Source organism: Fragaria vesca, linkage group LG2, assembly GCF_000184155.1.
Source record: "Fragaria vesca subsp. vesca linkage group LG2, FraVesHawaii_1.0, whole genome shotgun sequence".
Lineage (NCBI taxonomy): Eukaryota > Viridiplantae > Streptophyta > Magnoliopsida > Rosales > Rosaceae > Fragaria > Fragaria vesca.
This window is the reverse complement of record NC_020492.1, coordinates 807944-827970: the sequence shown is the minus strand read 5'-3', so window position 1 is coordinate 827970 and position 20027 is coordinate 807944. Positions and strand designations below refer to the sequence as shown.

General features: G+C 37.4%; 2 protein-coding genes and 1 non-coding gene across 4 annotated transcripts; all 3 read right to left on the bottom strand.

Moving 5' to 3' along the window:
* Window positions 1–4987: 4987 nt before the first annotated feature.
* Window positions 4988–7577, bottom strand: LOC101314518 (pentatricopeptide repeat-containing protein At3g49240-like). The gene is made up of 2 exons (XM_004289595.1): window positions 5644–7577; window positions 4988–5509 (listed from the first exon to the last, which is right to left on the bottom strand). Exon 1 carries the CDS (start codon window positions 7575–7577, stop codon window positions 5682–5684), a length of 1896 nt encoding a protein of 631 aa, XP_004289643.1. The 3' UTR covers window positions 4988–5509; window positions 5644–5681.
* Window positions 7578–8911: 1334 nt separating this feature from the next.
* Window positions 8912–10566, bottom strand: LOC101314035. Of its 2 annotated transcripts, XR_183876.1 has the most exons (4): window positions 10375–10566; window positions 9980–10038; window positions 9495–9749; window positions 8912–9327 (listed from the first exon to the last, which is right to left on the bottom strand). It is a non-coding gene; the product is annotated as an uncharacterized LOC101314035 (transcript). The 2 variants fall into 2 exon arrangements; XR_183875.1 differs by having other exon boundaries at window positions 8912–9749.
* A 4389-nt stretch (window positions 10567–14955) lies between these two features.
* Window positions 14956–19049, bottom strand: LOC101313749 (chaperone protein dnaJ 10-like). Its single transcript, XM_004289594.1, has 10 exons — window positions 18954–19049; window positions 18652–18755; window positions 18119–18178; window positions 17642–17724; window positions 17112–17277; window positions 16899–17028; window positions 16297–16455; window positions 15986–16158; window positions 15420–15500; window positions 14956–15271 (listed from the first exon to the last, which is right to left on the bottom strand). The coding sequence occupies exons 2-10, from the start codon at window positions 18736–18738 to the stop codon at window positions 15191–15193; spliced, it is 1020 nt and encodes a 339-aa protein (XP_004289642.1). The 5' UTR covers window positions 18739–18755; window positions 18954–19049; the 3' UTR covers window positions 14956–15190.
* Window positions 19050–20027: the final 978 nt, after the last annotated feature.

Sequence of the window (20027 nt, the reverse complement as noted above, 5' to 3'; positions counted from 1 at the left end):
ATGTAGACTATCAACCTTACGTATTTATCTTTTTAGGCATGTATATGATGAAGCATCTGCATAAAATTAAAGAAAAGGAAAAAAAAAAAAAAAGAAGAAGAATGTGGTTACGTCGCAAGCATCAATAAGGAAATGATGGAACGGGCGGCCGGTGTACAGTTGTGTGAATGTGCTTATTAATTTTTCTTTTTAGAATTTTAGTGGAGTGAAAAAGGGATTATGGAATAAGAATGTCTAAGGATAAACAAAAGTAGTAACCTCATTCATGAATCAAGCTAGACCCGGCCCCATTGTGTTAAGCAAAATTAGGGAAAATGGTGAATGAAGCATTCATGACTATGAAGACAACATTCTGGATCCCATTTTGGTCACTAACTCTCAACCAAAATGGTATGAAACCATTGCTAATTTTATAAGGTAGAGCTTGATTAGGCAACCCAAACAAGTAATCAGTTGGTGAGAGAGGTGGACGGTGCCAGTCTAAACAGCGTGACCAAATATCTTGGACTTTGAGTTGTGCACGTAAATTACGACTATGCCTCTTAAATAACAAAAACAGGTTGCAAATGCGGATGGGAAAATGACCTCCTAGGTGTCGGGGTTTTAGAGTGAAACGGTGGACAGAGACGTCTTTTCGGGTTCGTGTCGACTTAGGTGGAGCAAAATGGAGGCGTGTGTGGGTGAGACTTGGGAGTCATCAGATTAATAATCCTTAATAATTCAACATCGACGTCAATGGTGGATTAGTGTCATTATATATCACCCAATGGGAAAAGCCCTTATGAGCCACCTTAGGTTGACTAACTTTGTCAATATTGGGTAACTAAATTAATTCGTACAATAGATAATACAGAATTGTCCTCGTAAAATATTTTTTTCTTTTTTATCTACAAACAACTAAAAGTCGAATTCACAACTTCTTACTTATAAATTAATTTGTACTATAGATAATGCAGAATTGTTCTCGTAAAATATCTTCTTTTTTTTTATCCACAAACAACTAAAAGTCGAACTCACCACATTCTACTTATAAAGGGAGATTGATGCCACTAGACCAAATGACACTGGGCACTTGCAAAATATATTTGCATTTATGTTTCTTTTTATGCACTTTCGTTAACATGATTTGGCTGATTTAATCTTGGTGCCTTTGAGAAGGTTACCCATATGAAAATGAAAATGAAAAAAATAAAAAAATAAAAAGGGTAGCTTGCAGTGGTTACGTGGAACTCGAAAACTATTTTAAATATAAAATTGATCATGTTTATGAAGGAATTTTGTTACGATTAGTAATGCGGAAGGTAGTCGTTTGATAAGCTAGAAAATAATGAGTTGTCCCCTCTCTTTCTTCTTGTTAGGCCTAGCCCTCTATTCTACTGTTGACGACGACGACGAAGACGAATTTTAGGATGGTAGCGGTGGTGGGCTCGGTGAGAGGTCAACCCCGGTTGGTTTAGACGTTAGGAGGGTCGTGCTATGTCCTCCATGTCTAGGTGTGTGTATTTTTTTTTTTTTAACTAACAAGAATTTGTCGCGTGAAATTTTGTGTGTGTTATAGTTAGCCTGAGTAACAATCTCATCATGATCAGCCTTAGCTGGCTTTAGACATTGGGAGGGTCGTGGCTGGCTCAGCCTACTGAAAAATTGGGACAAACCGGATAACCTACCAAGTCATATCCAGTGGCTAAGCCAAAATGAAATTGTTACTCGGGTTAACTATAACACACTAAAATCTCACGTGAAAAATTCTTGTTAATTAAAACAAAGAAACATATTTAGACAAGGGGAACATATCAAGCCTTACCCTCAAAGGCATTTGCATAAACTGAAAATGCAACATGAGATACACTACAATACAAAAAACACATAAATAAAAACTAACTAAATAAGGGGCGTAAATAGGGGAACGTATCAACCCATACCCTCAAAGACATTTGCATACTAAAAATGCAACATAAGATACAAGACAATACAAGAAGCACTTAAATAAAAATTGACTAAACCTTATCCTACGAAACCCCAAAGCTTCAAAGTCTTTGATTACCACCTCATTCTCAATTATCAGCAAATTCCTTTCCAATGCATGTGAAGAACCATATAATCCCATCTTTATCTTGTTTCTATGTTTGTTTTTGATGATGTTCATCTTGAACCAAATCACAGCAATTTGTAAGTTCCTTAAATGAAAATCACAGCAACTAGTGCAATGAAATTCTAGGAGGTTTTGTTCACACCTGATAATCTAGTTGAATGGAGTTATGATACTAAAGCTTTCCAACCAATTTAACTATTTAAGTGAGTTCATATCCAGCAACTGGCATCACAAAACCTGCATAGGAATCATGAACAGGCTAGCTAATATTCTAAAACCACAACTGAATCTGATAACCATTAATGTTGTCCTGTTAGTACCCCATGACGCATTTGATAATCATATTTGTCATGCAGGTAAGAGAATTCTATAGGACAATGGCTTGTAAAGTTAACTTCACATTTAAATGAATGGTACATTATTGTCACACCTTGACTCGGATGTATTTTTTTTTTCTTGAGTTGAAGGTGTGACTGGAAAATAAAAAATAGGATAGAAAATAGAAATCAAGGATAATTTGAGGCTTTCAGAAAAATTATGCAGCAGAGCTGTAATTTTGGAAAATCATAACTAATTCTAGAAAACTTATTTTCAAGAGATTCCAGTTATGAAACGATCATTAAGGTCTCATGAAGACCAAAAGTGCAAAAAACTAACCAATTTGTATAGTATTTCGAAAGAAGCTAACTGGTACAAAATCTCAGAAAAATACAAATCTGCAGAATTTCCTGATGCAGACCCTAAACTTTGAAAAATTATAACTTAATCTACAAAAATTGTTTTCAAGTGATTCAAAATCTAGAATGAACCTTAAGATGTCTACTACAATTCTTATGAAGAAACCAACTTCAAATTCCAAATGAAATTGTACTGTTTTCAGACAAAAGCTAGCTGTTGCTGAATCTTAGAATTCCAAATATTAAAGCTGAAAAATAATGAACCAATTTGTAGAACTTGGAACCAATTAAAGGGCATAACCAATTCAATAAAGATGTCATAGAATTACAATACAAACTTGCTTCATATATAGTACATCATTCCAACTGAAATTAAAAATAAACTTCAAAGGCAAAACCACAAGCCGGCAACCTTTTGCTCTTATTCTAGACAAAAAATTAAAGAGACAAGCCACACACTTTCATCACATCATGCACAAAACTTTTCAAATAGAGAAACCTAAACTTCATGTTCAACATCTGCACAATATATTCTTAAGAGTGAGCAACACTCAGTAAGAGGTTAGTCCTCTTTAAACAACAACCATAACAATGCATGAATGCATTGATCCCTTCAATAATAACCCCCTCACCCAAGCCATGATTCATTTTGGTTAGTCCTCTTGCTTAATCTCGATCACCAAAATCGTACAGCCATATTAGCTCACATGATACTTGATCCCTACGAATTAAGCTTAACTACACAAAAACATTCTCTCAAAAATCTCATTCCCAATTTTGTCAAACTCTTGCTTCCTTAGTTTTATATTCATGAACATGATGAATAACTAAGACAATGAATAATACATCATCAATAATACTTGATCAGTAATTTCACAATCCAATTTCATAAACAAAATCATATAGCAAAACATGAGCAAGGAACACAACAAAATTACATAGAGCTTCATCACATATAGCAAACCAACAACCAATACAAAATTAAATAGAGGTTCCCGAGGTCTCCCTACCTCAATTCAGAACTATGTTTTTCAGATTCCTCTTTAATCTCAAAATTCCTTCCCTCACCCCTTTTCTTTTCCTAAACACCAGTGATAGAAAACTCAATGAATAACAAGAGAACCAAATCTGGGTATTTATACTACTATGCAAACAAGTCAGAATTCAATTCTAGATAGGATGGAATCAGATGCCACCTCGATTGAATTGCCACCTTTTGCTTCTTGGTAACTGACTTCTCCAAGTCTTCTCCTATAACATCGACACCTCTAGCTTCTTAGATAACTCAATCTTATCATTGTATTAGGTCTGATCTTCTAATGTAAGTGGAGTGGTGCTTGCAAGGAGGAACATAATGGAGGAGGATGGAGGAGGATGACCACAGAGAGAGCAGAGGCCGATCGTGAAGGGAGTGAAGAGAGCATAAGACGAATTGAGTTCACCACACTTTTTGTCGTTAAACGACAACCAAACAGAGGTAGAAGTAATCTGTTGCTCTTGGGTTTAGACTTAGATTGGGCTTGGGTCTAACAAAAACATATTGGGCTGATTTACAAATTTATAGTTACATATATACATAAATAAATAAACACAACACCCACATTTATGAATTTAAATTACTGCTAAACAAAAAAAATAAAATAATTAAAATACATTATTTCTTATTTTCTTAAAATTAATAAAAGTCCAGGTTGCCACAATTATGCTCTTCCTATTGTACCGTAACCATTAGTAAGATCTGGTATAAATGCATAGACCTCCAGCCTTTAACTTTCAGCATAAATAATAGTCAATAACAAGGACCTTAACTAGCTTTGTCAATGGTGAACCAAAGAATCAAGTTTAAAGAACAAGGAAACGCTTGTTTAAGTCAATAAGTTCGGGTTTGAACTACAGAAAACTAAAAAAACACGTACTGTACTAGAGGAGGTTGCTGTGTAATATATAACATTAGTGATACTGTAAGTATTCCGATGAACACAGGGACTTGGACGATCCAAATCGCTAGGCAACTATATTCCTGTTTTAGATACTAGAGTTGCCACAAACTATATACATAAACAGATTGATTCATCTCCATTATAAACATAGATTAACAAACAGCAGCACCACACGCAGACACGCTCATGAGTTGCCAATATGATATTGAATTTAAGAAAGGAGTTCCAGACTAGTTCAGACAGTAAAATAACTTGAACGGAGGCAATACTGAAAATATCTTCCAAACTAAACCCATGACTCACTCCATGAACTTATAGACAACACTCATCATTTATACTTGTACTTTATTGACAAAATATTCACAAACTGAAGTGGTGATCGCAAGAGTGAGATAAACAGATAGTTGTGGCAGTTTGACGGCACCGTTTTACTGTAAACGCTCGGGATGAGCTGCTGAAGGGGTTGAACTATGGAGTAGACACACTGATGTAAGCAAATTGACTTCATCTGGGTTGGAAGATATTTAGCTGAAGAAGACAATGGAAAATACCAGGAGTCCAGGACACCGCTTACCTATTTACCAGACAGTGATTTTTTTACCACTTCACGGCCAACAGGAAGGGTCATCGGCTCACCTGGGTGATGGTTGTAAGGCCACGTCTATCGGCGCCCTTTGGTGTTTAGCATTGTTGGTTTTTTCTAGCCTACTCCTCCATGGCATTGGAGTATGGCTCTTCTAGTCTTGTAGCTGTTGTTAAGCAACTAGCACTTTTCATATAGATATTCAACGTTTAAAGGACTGAAACATCAGAAGAGAATAATTTGCCCAATTACAGGCCATTAACACACTGATTGTAGAGAAGTAATCCAATAATTTCTAAAACCTGATTACAAATTAAACTAGCTAGGGAAGCAGATAACACAAAATACTACCATTTTTCCCTGCAGAGTTTTCACAAGAAATGTTGCACTCAAGCCGCTAGCTGCTCGTTTGCACCCTCGCTCTTGGATGAACTTTCACCTTTCATTGCTTCCTCTGCCGAGTTTGTGTCAGCAGCTGGAGCAGCCTCCACAGAAGCTGTAGCTTCACCTACTTTCTCAGTTTCTTTCTTCCCAAACAAGCTAGATGGGAGTAACGAGGAGACAGCAGCGCTTCTACTTCTCTTTGCTGCTTCCGCTTCCTCAATCTCCTTAGCCTTAGCCTCAGCCTTCAGCCTTTCCTTCTCCTCTATCATCTTTTCCAATTCATCCTCTTTCCCGTCCTTTCTCAGCTCCCCTTTGATAAAGTCCTGCAACTCCTCATTCAATTCAATCCATTCGTCCTCCAACAATGTATCCACCACATTAAGCACCTCATCGAATTTCCCTGCATCACTCAACGCCTTCGTTATAAACTGATAGCTAGCAACATCCATCTTCAGCTTCTTCCCCATAAGATCAAAAAACGATTTTGCCTCATCAACCTTCCCCACCTTAACCAACCCATCAGCCAACCTATTATAAACAGCCAAATTCGGCCGCAACTTCTCATCAACCATTTTCCTAAAATACTCAGCTGCATCATCAGGCCTATTCTCCTCAAAACAAGTATCCATCAACAACGAGTAAGTATACTCATCTGGGTTCACACCCTTCCCGCCCATTTCTCCACAAACTTCCTCTGCTTCACTCAGCATCCCATTGCTACACAAATGCTGAATCAAATTATTAAATGACAAAGTATCCGGCTCACACTTATACTCCCCCATCTTCCTAAACACCTCAACAGCCTCCTTAAACCTCCCCTGTGCGCAATACCCGTCAACCATCACATTAAAGCTCCCCAAATTCACCGTAAACCTCCTCGGAGGAGAATGCTCATCCCTCATCCTATCAAACAACTTCAATGCCTCATCAGACTTGTCATACTTACACAAAGCCTCCAACACCGAGTTATAACCCACCGCGTTCATCTTCACCTTGGAACCCTCCCCCACAGCCTTCTCGTAACACTCCATGGCCTCCTTCTCCATCCCCTTCATGAAATACCCCTTCATCAAGCTCCCAACCACCACCCCGTCCTCCACCTCACCTCCCAGCTTCTCCTTGAGCTCCTCGTAAAGCCGAAACACCCCATCCGAATCCGAATTCCTCACACACCCCACCATCAAGTAATGATACACGGTCGGATCCGGCTCGAAGCCCTTGACATCAATCTCCTCCTTGAGCTCCATGGCCTTGTCCAGCTTGCCATTATCCACCAATCCCTTGATCAGAATCCGGTACGTCGTCGGCGAGGGGTTGAACGGCGCGTCGTTGATGAGCTGCTTGTAATGCTCCATGGCGGTGTCGGGTTTGCGGCAGTCGAGGTAGGTCTGGAAGATGAGGTTGTGGGTGACGATGTTGGGGGCGACGCCGGCCTGGGTGATGAAGCGGTGGAGGGAGAGGAGGTCGGAGTATTTGGACTGGCGGAGCTGGGCGGCGAGGACGGAGTTGACGGTGTAGATGGTGGGGCGGCAGTTGGAGTAGATGGAGTGGCGGGTGTAGAGGGCGGCTTCTTCGAGGTCGTTGCGGCGGATTAGGGTTAGGATTTTGTTGTGGAGGTTGAGGCGGTTGCCGGAGAGAGCCGAGACGGGTTCGGGGAGTTTGGGGGCATTAGGGTTAGGGTTTTGGGGCTGCTGGGGTTTTGGTTGGGAGCGGTGGAGGGAGGAGATTGGGGGCTCGATGCGGAGGCGGCGCTTGCGGCTGCGGCGTTCGGCGGCGGCTTCTTCGGGGGTGGCGAATGAGAGGGAGCGGACGGAGAGGAAGGAGGGGGGTGTGAGGCGGCGGAGGCGGGGATTGGTTAGGGTTTTGAGGTGGGTGAGGAAGGTGGGTTTGGAGAGAGCCATGGTTGGATTTGAGTGCGAGAGAGAGAGAGGGTTTAGAAGAAATGAGGGATCGAGGATGGAGTGGTTGTTGGGCTGGGCTTTGTTGCTTGTTGTTGGGCTGGGCTACCTAATCTCAAACCTTAAGTTGAAATAAAAAAGCCATTATGAAGTTACTAAGTTGAAACCATGAAACCATACTTCTCATTTTGTATTCTATACGAGTAATTTTTGAAATTCCATTAGATTCTGAGTTACTGCACTTGGTAATTTTTTTCTTAAGTTGCTCTCCATAATTCTGAGCATCTATCAAACAAAATCTTCTTACTATTTATCATATTAAACTTTGAACTTCTCTATATTTGACGATCATGGATGTCTTATCTATGCTGGCTTTCTATTTGATCAGGTAAAACAGATGTTCTGTTCATGAACACTGAACCTGCTTTTTTTTTTTTTGTTGAAAGAGAACACTGAACCTTCTTAAGATTGATCATAGTAAAACTTTTGATTGCTCTATATTTGACAACCATTAAGGCATAAAGTCTTATGTATTAATAATAAGGTAGAACAGGTGTTCTGTTCATAAGAACATCTTACTTATTTATGATTTTCTTTGTGGGTTTTTCTTTGAACCGATGGATTGTTTCATGTTATAATAAGATTAGTTCCTGCATGAACAACTGAACAAGCCTCTCTTTTCCATGGATCTGGCAGGAGGTTACTTATTTTTCTTCAAAATTCTTGTTGATCTATTGATTGTAACCTTTTGTCCTGCACTGAGAGTAAGATCGATGCTGCACTTATGATTTGATTTCTTCTTGAGGCAAGTTTTTCATGTCACAGACACACAGGCATGTTATTACCTATCTTAATAAGCTCTTGATAATTTTAGTTTTTTCCATGTGCAATGTTTGGGCAGCTTCTTTTAAGTATAAATATGAAGTTTTACAGATACATACGATGCTTAAATCCTCTTTTTGTAGACATTTTTGGAAGTTTGCAAAGAATTCTAGCTGATGATGGAGATTGGAAATATCATGGAAGAGATGTCGAATTCTTGAGTCACTGAGTAGTAGCCCAGCTCACCATTTGGCTTGCTATGCTCTAGATAGTTGAGTTATACGATCCTGGTTTGTACGTCTGTGGCTACTGGAGATTGATGTGTTTGCGTAGTGTTTTCTATTTTTCTGAGTTGTATCTGGTCTACATACATTCTTACTCTTCCTTCTTATTCTGGAAAGCTATGCATCTACCTAGGTTCAATAAAAATCAGTTTCCTTTAAATGTATCTGTTCAGCCTGAGGAAAGAGTATAAACGTTCTGCGCTTGAACAGAATCAGCAAGACTCGTGGAAAGACTTGAATTTTCACAAGCTAGAACTCTCCCAAGCTCCTTCAAATTCACACCCCAAGAAAGGTTGGGTACCTTTTGTTTGAATCAACGTAAACACCTCTAGCTTTACATAGGAATCATTTTAGAGTAGACAACAATTGCAAGGTGGTTGTGCTCTCTTCTCAAAAAAGCAGAGCAGGTATCCAACAACTAAATATACAAAGAACCCTTTTTGCTCATGTACTGGAATTAATTGAATGGCAATATATAGGGTCACTTAAACCAACTGAGGTGACAACTTTTACCCTTGTATATGCCATGAGTCTTCCAAAGGGTGTAAGAAGCTGATTTCTATTTCGAAGGGTCTGCGCCCGACCTTGCAGACTATAGAACCTGAGCCTCGGGTCCTTTTATGTCGATATTTGCTTTCTCGGCTGAGCTTTATTAGCAAGAAAATGTGAGTTTACTTAGATAATTACCATAACAATTTGGCAAGTTTGACATCTTTCAATAAACGACTGACAAAGTTCGTCATAAGAAAACGACTCGTTGATATTACACCTCAAAACTTAGTATTTATATTGTCTATATATGTCATATACTTACATTAGCAGGAGATTCCTTCAAGAGTACTTTATAGCAAGTACCATAAGCTAGTTCGTTTTATTTAATGATAAGACACTACTACTCCAACTTCCAACTTTGATATGTAAATCATGATCAGTTTGGGATGAGCTTGAAAGGAGGCTTAACAAGAGCAGGTGCTGGATCGTATCGTCCGTAATCTTTTGTGTTAACCCTGAGAAGCCTTTCATGGATTCTGGCAGCTTCCTTGTGGCTCAATGGCTTCCCTAGTACTTCCTACCATGTCAAAAATCAGATAATGCATCAGCAAGATCTCAAATTCTGAAGAAGTTACTGTGAACATCTGAGTTTTGGTTAAATTAGTAAATTAGTTGTTTGATGCCAACCACAGTGTTCTTTGTGATGAATTTCAAGCTCAAGAAATATCATTATTGAACAGCTACTTGATTCTGATTACTCAGAGAAATGGAGAAACAAGTGTAGAAGATAAACCAGAATATATATACCTCTGGATTTGCATCCACTGCTTCTTTAGCCAACTTATTGACAAACTTGGATTGTCTACCTGCAAAATCAGTTGCATATAAGAAACTGAGCTGAAATTCTGTGTTCTGTTCAATCTTATGCATAATTAGTATCAAGCAGAAGGTGATGAAGCAACAACAAGAAAAAGTGATGATATATGCTACTTTCTAATATGCTGCATCTGCAAAGAAGGTTCACAATTTAGTTTAAGAAAATATGCACATTTCCTAGTTCTGCATGAGCATGCATGCTTCAAAACAATTTTATATTTATGTGTGTCTACAATTTTTTAGTAACAGATCTCTGACACTATATGTTGGTATATACATGATAAAACCAAATAAAGCTGCAGTGGAAGACATGAATATAGACCAACCTGCTGCAGATGAGGCCGATAAAAGTGATGATGCAGAAATCAGGAGAATAAGGATAGTGAACTTCTTGAGACACATGAAACCCATAATGTTTAGGCAACTTTGTTGTTTTCTAAGCTATTTTCTCTCATTCAAGTTTTAGAGAATTAGTGCATGGACACCAAATGATATATATGCTTTCCCAGCTATATATCTACTGGATCTACATTATTAGTGCTAATTAAGAAACATCAGAGATTTAATTACATGGAGTGGAATTCTTAGAGATAAACTGAAAATTGACAGTTAAGTATAAAATAATTAAAGCTTTATTCATGCTTTTAAGTTTTAAATTCAAATGAGAAAGGTGACATAGACTACACTTTGCTGTTGCTGAAGCACCAAGTCCAGGAAGTAAGTGGATTGATATAGTAATTAAGAGAATAGTGCTCAGTACAATAGGATTTCCAGTGGAAATGATCACAATACCCCTGATTGTCTTCAAGAGCATAACTACAATATATTTCAGAATTGTTACTAGAATCTTCTACATACAACACACCCAGAAAAACAGCATGTAACAGAGTTTGGATACACCAAGATGAACACCATCATGTCTGTTTACACATATATAGGGGATTTGTATCACAGTTGTTTGCAGCTTATAAGACCTATAGTACTCGAACTTGAAAATCGATCAGTCAGATATTTGAACTGATTGAAGATCATATCAACTGGATACTTGCTTCCCTCGAATACGATCAATACTTGTGTCGCCTGTGACACAAGTAATCTATTATTCCTCAACTACTGAAGGTTGATATGCTCAATATAACATTGCTGTATCATGATATACTCAAGAACCATGATAAAATAATATGTTTACAGTGAATCTTCCTTTAACCGATCTTCTTACAAGATTCATATGTTCTGTAGGATCGAGTTTGAGTACACAATTGTTCGATTTTCAAGCTTCGATGCTAGCTTGTTTGACGAGCTGTAGCTCAAGTCTGTCATTTTTTGCAATAATAACGTATAAAGAGAATATAAGAGGTCAGGAATTAGATTTGTTGGTTTCAGTTGCCAGTAAACTCAGAAGGACTGCAATGGAAATTTGGAAATTAGCAGGAAAGTTTGGTGATTAGTTAAGTGTTTGTCCTTTGGTTGCGAAGATTAGAAAAGAGATATTAGGTATAAAATAGCTTTTATGGATGGCTAGTGCTTTCAATTATCTATAAGGACAAGGACAACGCACCAAATACCACTCAAGGAACACTGGTGGAGAATAAAGAGAAGCATACATATTCAAAACAGCCATCTTTCTTTTAGTTAAAGTGGTCTTAGCTAGGGCAACCCCTAGATTAAGTAATACCATCCCTACCTTCAATTGCCTTCAATAATTGGCCGTTCGTTTTCTTCACTAACCAAGAACATACACCTTTCAGAAAACATGGTTAGCCTATCTTGAGTACTAAAGACCTAGTGGGAATGTGGGATGTTGTGCACTAATTAGGGAATTATAATGGGGAGATTTGAGTCTGGATATTTGTGATGTCTTCCATCCATCAGAACAACCTCATTATAAGTAGCTTTGTCCATGCAGTGAAAACAATGAAATGAAGTCTTGTCTATTCCTTTGCTGCATAGGATAAGATAGTTTTTAACTCTCATTGAATTGCATGGCTAGAAAGCTTAGCCTATAATGAACAGCTAGCCTTATTAGTTATGGTTTTACTTTGGAAGATATACTCTGGATCTGTGCTTTTTAGAGTTTAGTGGAATGACAGATGTGCAGGGGGAATATAAAAACAACCTTACAAAGAATTTGCATAAATCTCCTTTGCCGGATTGTCCTAGATTCATACCAGTTCCTGGAAGTTATTTTGAAATCAGCTAGCCTTGGATTCCAACAGCAATGCATAGATTACTGCCAATCTGCAGTACTCGATGATACTTAATTGTATGTTTAGTTTCACTACGAACCTGAAAAAGGGTGAGTTTAGTGAGAGTGATACTACTCAGAAAAGCTGAATTCTATCACATTAGACTAGACCAGGGATCAACATGATAATAATTTTCTAAAATGGGATGAAAAGCTCTAGATGTAAGAGGTTCTCTAGCTAGTTCTCATTTCTCGAATCCTTGTTGGTTTGCGACCTGCAGTGATGCAGATCAGAACTGCACATCATGTATTGCACCTTTCGGCTTGGTTTTACTTGCCTCTCCACAGATATGGAGGCACTTGATGAGTAGAGAATGTTCGGCTTTATATACATTGTTGGTTTATTTTCGAACCTTTGAGGCTCGTTGCTTGTGATAAATGCAAGTTCCTTGGTTTGAAACTAGTCCTCACAGCCCAGACCAAAGAAGAAGAAAAAATCTTGTTGTATAAGGTTCTGAGTTCTAACTCCAAGCTGCCTGGCCTCTCTTAGCTCTCTATAGATTTAAAGTTGTAAAAGAGAGTATGAGACTGCATTTCTGATTCTCTCATTGTTGATCATTAACCAATACCTTCAAAGTTTCGTAGTCTAATAATTGTAACACTAATAGCACTAACGGATGCTGTAGATTAAATACTACATGCGGCAAAAGGGTCCAATCAGTGATGATTTTCACTTATTTAGAATAAGATAATGTAAAATCTTTTTCCTGCTTTTACATAGATTATAGGACCCTAGTTTTTCTTTACTTGAGCAGCTTGTACCTAACACCTGACCATCTCAGCCATCTCACCCTCATCGACTCTCAGACTCAGACGCAGAAAATATTTGCTGGAAGAATGTGTAAATTTGATTTGTCATGAAGTATATGGTGTCCATAATTGGCAAATGTGTAAACACTGATCAAGCAGCATCCATTCAGATGCTGAATTAACAAGCTAGGGGATGATCAGGCCCGGACTTGAGATTTTGAGACCTGACTCGAAATTTCAAAGCTGGATCCTTAAATTATAATTTAATTTTTAATTATATATATATATAAAGATATTTCAAAAACTGAAACTATGAACTCAAAATCTCATTAGCAAATCAGATATACATCTTCCAAAATGATTTAAAACACAAATAAATCCACTTGTGTTGTTAAACAAATAAGGACAGGTTTTAACAATTAAGGACAATCTTTTCTCTGTATGTCATGTGTCATGGTTTAATTTACCAAATTAACCCTATACTAATTAAATATGTTTTTAGAAGAGAAAAGTCTCACATTTTGAGATTTTTCAGTAAGTGGAATATAGTAGCAGGTTTTCAACAACTTAGTGTAGCAGCAGTATGCAGTAGCAACATAACAACACACAACAACACACGCAGTAGCAGCACACATTAGCAGCACGCAATAACAGCACAAAACAGCACGGAGTAGCAGCACACAACAACACACGTAGTAGCAGCACACAACAACACACAAAGTAGCAGCACACAACAACACACGCAGTAGCAGCACACAACAACACACAACAACAACACATACAGTAGCAGCACACAACAACACACACCAACATCACACTTAGTAGCAGCACGCAGCACACAACAGCAGCACGCAGTAGCAGCACATAGCAGAATACAGTAGCAGCACAAATAGAATGCAATAACAACACATAGCAGAATGCAGTAGCAGCACGAAGCATGATCACAGATTAGCTACAAATAATCACTTTTTGCTGTCAAATTCAAAAGATATGGGTTTTAATTCCAAAGAATCTTTGAGTAAACTAAGTTGTAGAGATTGAAGAATAATCAAATCAGATCTGGTTGGATTCGGCGAAGCCTTGGTCAACATTCATCCTTTCATTATTTGGCTCTTCCTCCCTTCCTCGCCTCCTAGCGATTTGGTCAGAGCGGTGACCGGCGAAGAAGAAGAATCGGTATGTTTCTTAGATCTGAAATTGGTGGAGAAGTGGTATTTTAAACCAGTGGCAGTTTTGTAGATATTTGTGTTTCTTAGATCTGAAATTGGTGGAGAAGTGGTATTTTGAACCAGTGGCAGTTTTATAGATATTTCAAAATAATGGTTTTTTTGGGTATTTTGTGTAAAAAATTGCTGACATGACGTGGTACTATGCACTGTGGACCTGGGTATATGTCCTTATTTGTTTAAATTTGTTGAAAGATGGTTTTTCTGTGTTTTACAACTGTCTATAGTAATAGGATGTCATTTTCTAAAATCTAATTATAGAACATCATATCCAAAATGTTCTGATGATTATATTTTAAAAATTTTATTTACATATGAAACCTATTTTAAGCTCTTACCTTTTCTTTTTCTTTTTTTCAAAAAAACTTACCTTATTTTATTTTGGGTTATTTCGAGTAAAAATTAAATTAAAATGTTAACACTAATTATGATAAGAACATGTTTGATCCCCTTGTTTTGGCCCCTTAATTACAGTCAGTACCATTATCTTCCATTAATTGTGTTAATTGTGTTTAGAAATAGAGCTGTGAAATTAATTGTTGCTTCCATTAATTATTTAACTATATTTGATTATAAAATGAGCTTTATTTTTTTTATTTTTTCTTCTGGGCCCTAAGATCTTTATGCTCTGCTCCTAAGACTCCTATCTATCAAGTCCGGGCCTGGGGATGGTGACCACACAAACATTTGATACAAACCGTCTAATTCCCAAGGCAGCATATGTCAGACATCAAACGACACATTGGAACATAACTGAAAAGGCCACAGTCGAATCGAGTCATCGGTGCACACTAAACTAATACAATCAAGAGCAAATACATTCCACAATATTTCAGCAGATGGCTATAACGCTGTAATAAGAACCTATCACCATTCAAAATGACCTTCATCACTGAAAGATGGAATTACTTGTGGGTAAAATTACGATGTTGACGCTGGATCTATTTTGTCGTCATTTTCATGGCGGAGACTGTTCTCTCTACTGTAAGCTGCCTTTGCACCCTGAAAAAAATAAAGGATACATCAGTTTCATCGGAAAAATAAGGCAAATTTAAGCTATAGTCGATCCACACCACAACAAATTTACCTACATAGCTCAAAATTTGAAATCCCTCTATAATTACTAGTGGAAATGGAAAACTAAGCTTACTTGGAAAATTGTTCCCAACTTTTTCAATGCTGTAGCTCGTGTCTTCAAAACATCCTTGGACACAGTGGGGTCTTTAAGTACCTGAAAAAGAAAAGAGGTATAATCATTCTTAAAATGCTACAACAGGTTGGTCTTTAATTAGTTTTACCTATATCCATGCTATCATGTTGGATTTACATTTACACTGCTCTCTTAGTCTTAATAGTTTCCATGCAACCAGCCATGTATACCATTTTCTGTGTGTGCGTGTGTGTTATGTTTTATATTCATCATTGGATTAGGTCATATACTGGTGTAGAATAGTAAAAATTGTCAGATTCTTAAAAGGAGATCTTCTCTAGAACAAGGCCACACAGACACACACACACACACACACAGTATCATGTAGAATAAAATCATTGTTCACATTCACCCCAGTGTTCAAACACATTTAATGACACTCGCCTAAAACCTATTATTTCCTTTGAATAATTATCAATGGTATAACTCCTAAACCTAAAGATATAACTAAAATTATGCAACTTAAAACCACAAGATAATCGCTAAATAAGTGAACTGAAACTCACTGCTAGGCAGACATGTGACAAGGTTGACTCAATATCAACCACATTGATCTGCCAAAGGGAATTAAGCACTGCATCCTTTTTCTCTTCAATGGCTTTCATTATGTTCTCTTCCTTGTTTTCACCTTGGTTTATCTTTTTCAGCTCTTCCTGTAGTTGAATTAAAGATACAGCACCTACACATAAAAATATAAAAATAAAATGAAAAAATAAAAAAAAAGGCATGAGTTTGCTTGGACAGTGAAGAATACAGCCTTCAAGGATAGACAGCCTATTTTTACCAAATTAGAACTTCATGACAGCAGAAACTACACCTGAAGCTGCTGATACTTGTGACTTTATCTGATGTCCTTTATCTCGCACCCATTCTGCTAAAAAGGGTACTTTCATGTATCGCTTGTCTTTTCCAAGCTCTCTTGCAGCTTTCCTAGCATAGATATAACCAATTGTATGTAGCATAGCTTCGCCAAAGGCTGATAGAAAAATCAACCATGATTAATGAGTAGTGCATCAAGAAACACAAAATTAAGGTTTCATCATATATGCAATTGATCAAATAATACAAAAGTTTGCTGAGAAGTCACATTTTCTTCGGAAAATTTTCTTAAATATAGAATCATAGAATAACCACATTAATGATGTCATTGATGTGGAGGAGCAATAAATATCTCCAACTCCTTATGACTTATAATATAACAAGTCTGATCATTTTAGTGTCTATCTTCTGAGACAACTACAATGAGTCTATTCTCACATGTGTTATACAGTATCACGATAAAAGTTGAAATAGTTTAATCACAATGCAATCGAAACAATTCTTGTCAAGGCGGATTTGAAGCTCAAAACTAAAGATTTTTAAGATCTTCCTCCAAATACACTATGCTCCTCTTAGAATGAGACCATTAAAAGGATTTACCAGCATTTGAGAGACGTTGTGCTTCTACATTTGCCCATCTTACAAACTCATCTGTACGACCATCCACAAATGGTTGTAAACGATCTTTCAGAATAGTTATGAGCTTTTCTACCCTTTCGTTCCGCAATGCCTACAGAATAGAAGATAGGGAGGGTGTAAAATTGAGTGAATTGAGAAGGTAAACATATAGATAACAGCAGCATAAACAAGTACCCTCATTTTTTCCTGAACTCTCTGCTTATGGACTTCAGGATCCTGTGTATCTTCGTCAACTTCAACAGCTGACAACGAAGCCAAAGCAAGTTGGCCGACATAATCTTCAAAGTAATCACTCCCAAAAAGCATCCCAAACACAGCTGCAGGATCTACCATGGAGTCCCTGGAAAAGAGATACAGATTTACACATACATTATCTTCCAACATGTTTTGCCTTGAGATATTAGAAAGCAATTGACTAAAATAAAACAAAGAGAAATTTCCATCTCCAAAACTGTGAGAGTCAAAGGGTGTCAAGCTTTTTCGTCCAAATCTATTTACATACTCTGTTTCATTGTTCAACATATCGTGCACCCTAAGAACTACATCTTGTAATTAGCAAAAGTGTGTAAAATTCAGTGTGGCGTAGATTAATTAGAGTTAAGTGTTGTAAAGATTACATTACTCTTATATAAGAAAATAACTACAGAGCCTACCATTAAGTATATGTGTAAGTATGATTCTATTCTCAAAGTGTAAGATCTTACTGTGGTATGCCTGCCTTTCCATTTTTGTCATATGCTTCACGCTTTTCTGGATCACTTAAAACCTGATAAGCCTCACCAAGTGCCTTTCATAACCAGAAAATAAAACCAGAACAATAAGAAAATATTCAAAGTAAAGAAAGCAGCATTAGATGCCAAGTGAAATATTTCTCCTTTACTTTTGAATGAGTCTTCCATAAACAAACCAGTCAAATCAAAAGCAGCTTGGGGAGGCAATATGCATACGTCACATCTGTGAAAGGCTGGTCACAAAAATGAGCATACTTTCCTAGTTCAAGTATCTAGACTCTAATGAGTGTCCAATAGTGGTCATGGAAGCATCCTAGGGTTTCCCAGAAACTAAAACATTCCATCTCTAAGCTTAATAAGATGAACTAGTATAATAGTGGTGATTATGCAGATGAGTGTCTAATAATAAGGTACTGTTGTCTATAGTAAATTGAGTTATAATATGCTTACTTGGAAATTTTCAGCAGCCTTTGGATCTCCCTGATTTTTATCCGGATGAACTTGCCTTGCCTAGACAAAAATCATAAAAAAATTTATTATAATAGAGCAGCTGATACATACATTCAAAGTAAAGTAACATGGTAAGAAGATCAGAAAAACATATCACATAGGATGGAGCACATTTAAGCAGGGACAGCCCTAAATGGAGCAATGTGGTTAAGACTCCACTCCCCAAGGTGCTTAAAATGGTGAGCAGTAGCTTTGAGGCTTTAGCACACAGAATAAATCGTTAAACTCTCAAGAGTATTATTAGGCCAGTTCTTATACCCAAAAGTTTCTGGAAATGCAAAACATGTTGAGCGGAATAACAAATGAGATTAATAAGACGCATAGTATCCAAGCCAACTACCTAGCCATTATCCATATCATTCAATCGAAACCAGCACACGCATAAACTTGAAACAAACACCCAAAACTGTAATGGCTCCAAGACTCTGATCACAAGTTGAACAAAATGGGAAATCTGAAAAAGCTGAGATTACCTTGATATAATAAGCCTTTTTAATTTCAGCAGCGGAGGCATCGACATTGACACCCAAGACATCATAAAAGGCAGTGTCCTTCACCATACTTGTCAGATCACAACCTTGTCATCACAAAAAACACAACTCCATCAATCAATTGAACAAAAACAAGAAAATGGTCCAAAGCTGCTAATAGAAACCCATAATTAAATAGCCCCAGAATCAAAATAAGAAAGAAGGCAAAGTGAGATGATAAGCTTGTAGTAGGAGGTAGACCCAGATCGTGTAAATGCAATCAAAGAAGAGCCAGAGGATTAAACCTTTCTATTTTCAGCTGAACGAAACGAGAGCAAAATGAAAGAAACCCAACAGAAGTGAAAACAGGAAATCAAGATACGTATTTACTTGTTTTAAGTTCTTTCTTTTCTCGGGGCAGACTCCAAAGCAAGACGATTCGATGTCAAATTATTTTTCTATTTTTGCAAACAACGATATTGTAAAAGATATATTATATTATTATTAGACCAACTAGATTTTAGAAAAATAAAAAAATATGTGTCTCTTCAATAAATTGGAACAAATTTTTAAATGCTCCCGAAAGATCACGTGGCAGTCTGACAAATCATCAAGATGTAGGTGTCATTTATGTTACTTCAACACTTAAATTGACATATTGGCTAAATAGACCAGATTGATCAAATTGATTTGCATAGAGGTGTTAGCGATAAAACTATAAGACCATATCGTAACATGATGTTGGTTGATAACTTCAAGTATGGTATGTGATTAAATTTAGTCCCTTCTTTTAAGTTTTCCCCCTCCTCACACCCTACCCCAACATCTTTGTTAATTATTCTCGAAGCCACAAAATCTTTTAGCTAGAGCCCAGTCCTCACCACCACCTCCAACATGAAAAGTTGTCAACCCTTTAAAGACCTCGGGTTTGTCAACGTCACCGATCTCAATTTTTGATAATCGAGTTATTAGAGCATGAGGATTGTCAAATCGGAGATTCTTCCCTCTTCTCAAAGTGAGGGATCACAACCGGCGCATGCGCTACATGCGCAAACAGAGTTTGGCTGGAAAAAAAAAATGATCTACAACCGATGTCCACCACCGTAGAAAAATTCTCGGTGACCTTCCGATGACCTAATTGAAACCCGAACTCAATTCCCAACAAACCCAACCGAATTCCAAAATCAAATCCACCAAAAACCAACTCAATTGCCTCCAATCCCAATTCAAAGCTAAAGATCATTTCATTTTTCTCTTTCATTTCATATTTCTCGATGGCCGCCGATCTCAATTCAATTCCTAAGTAACCATGATGTCTATACACATCATTTCATTTTTCTCTATTATTCACACACATCTTTCACTTTCTCACTTTTTTT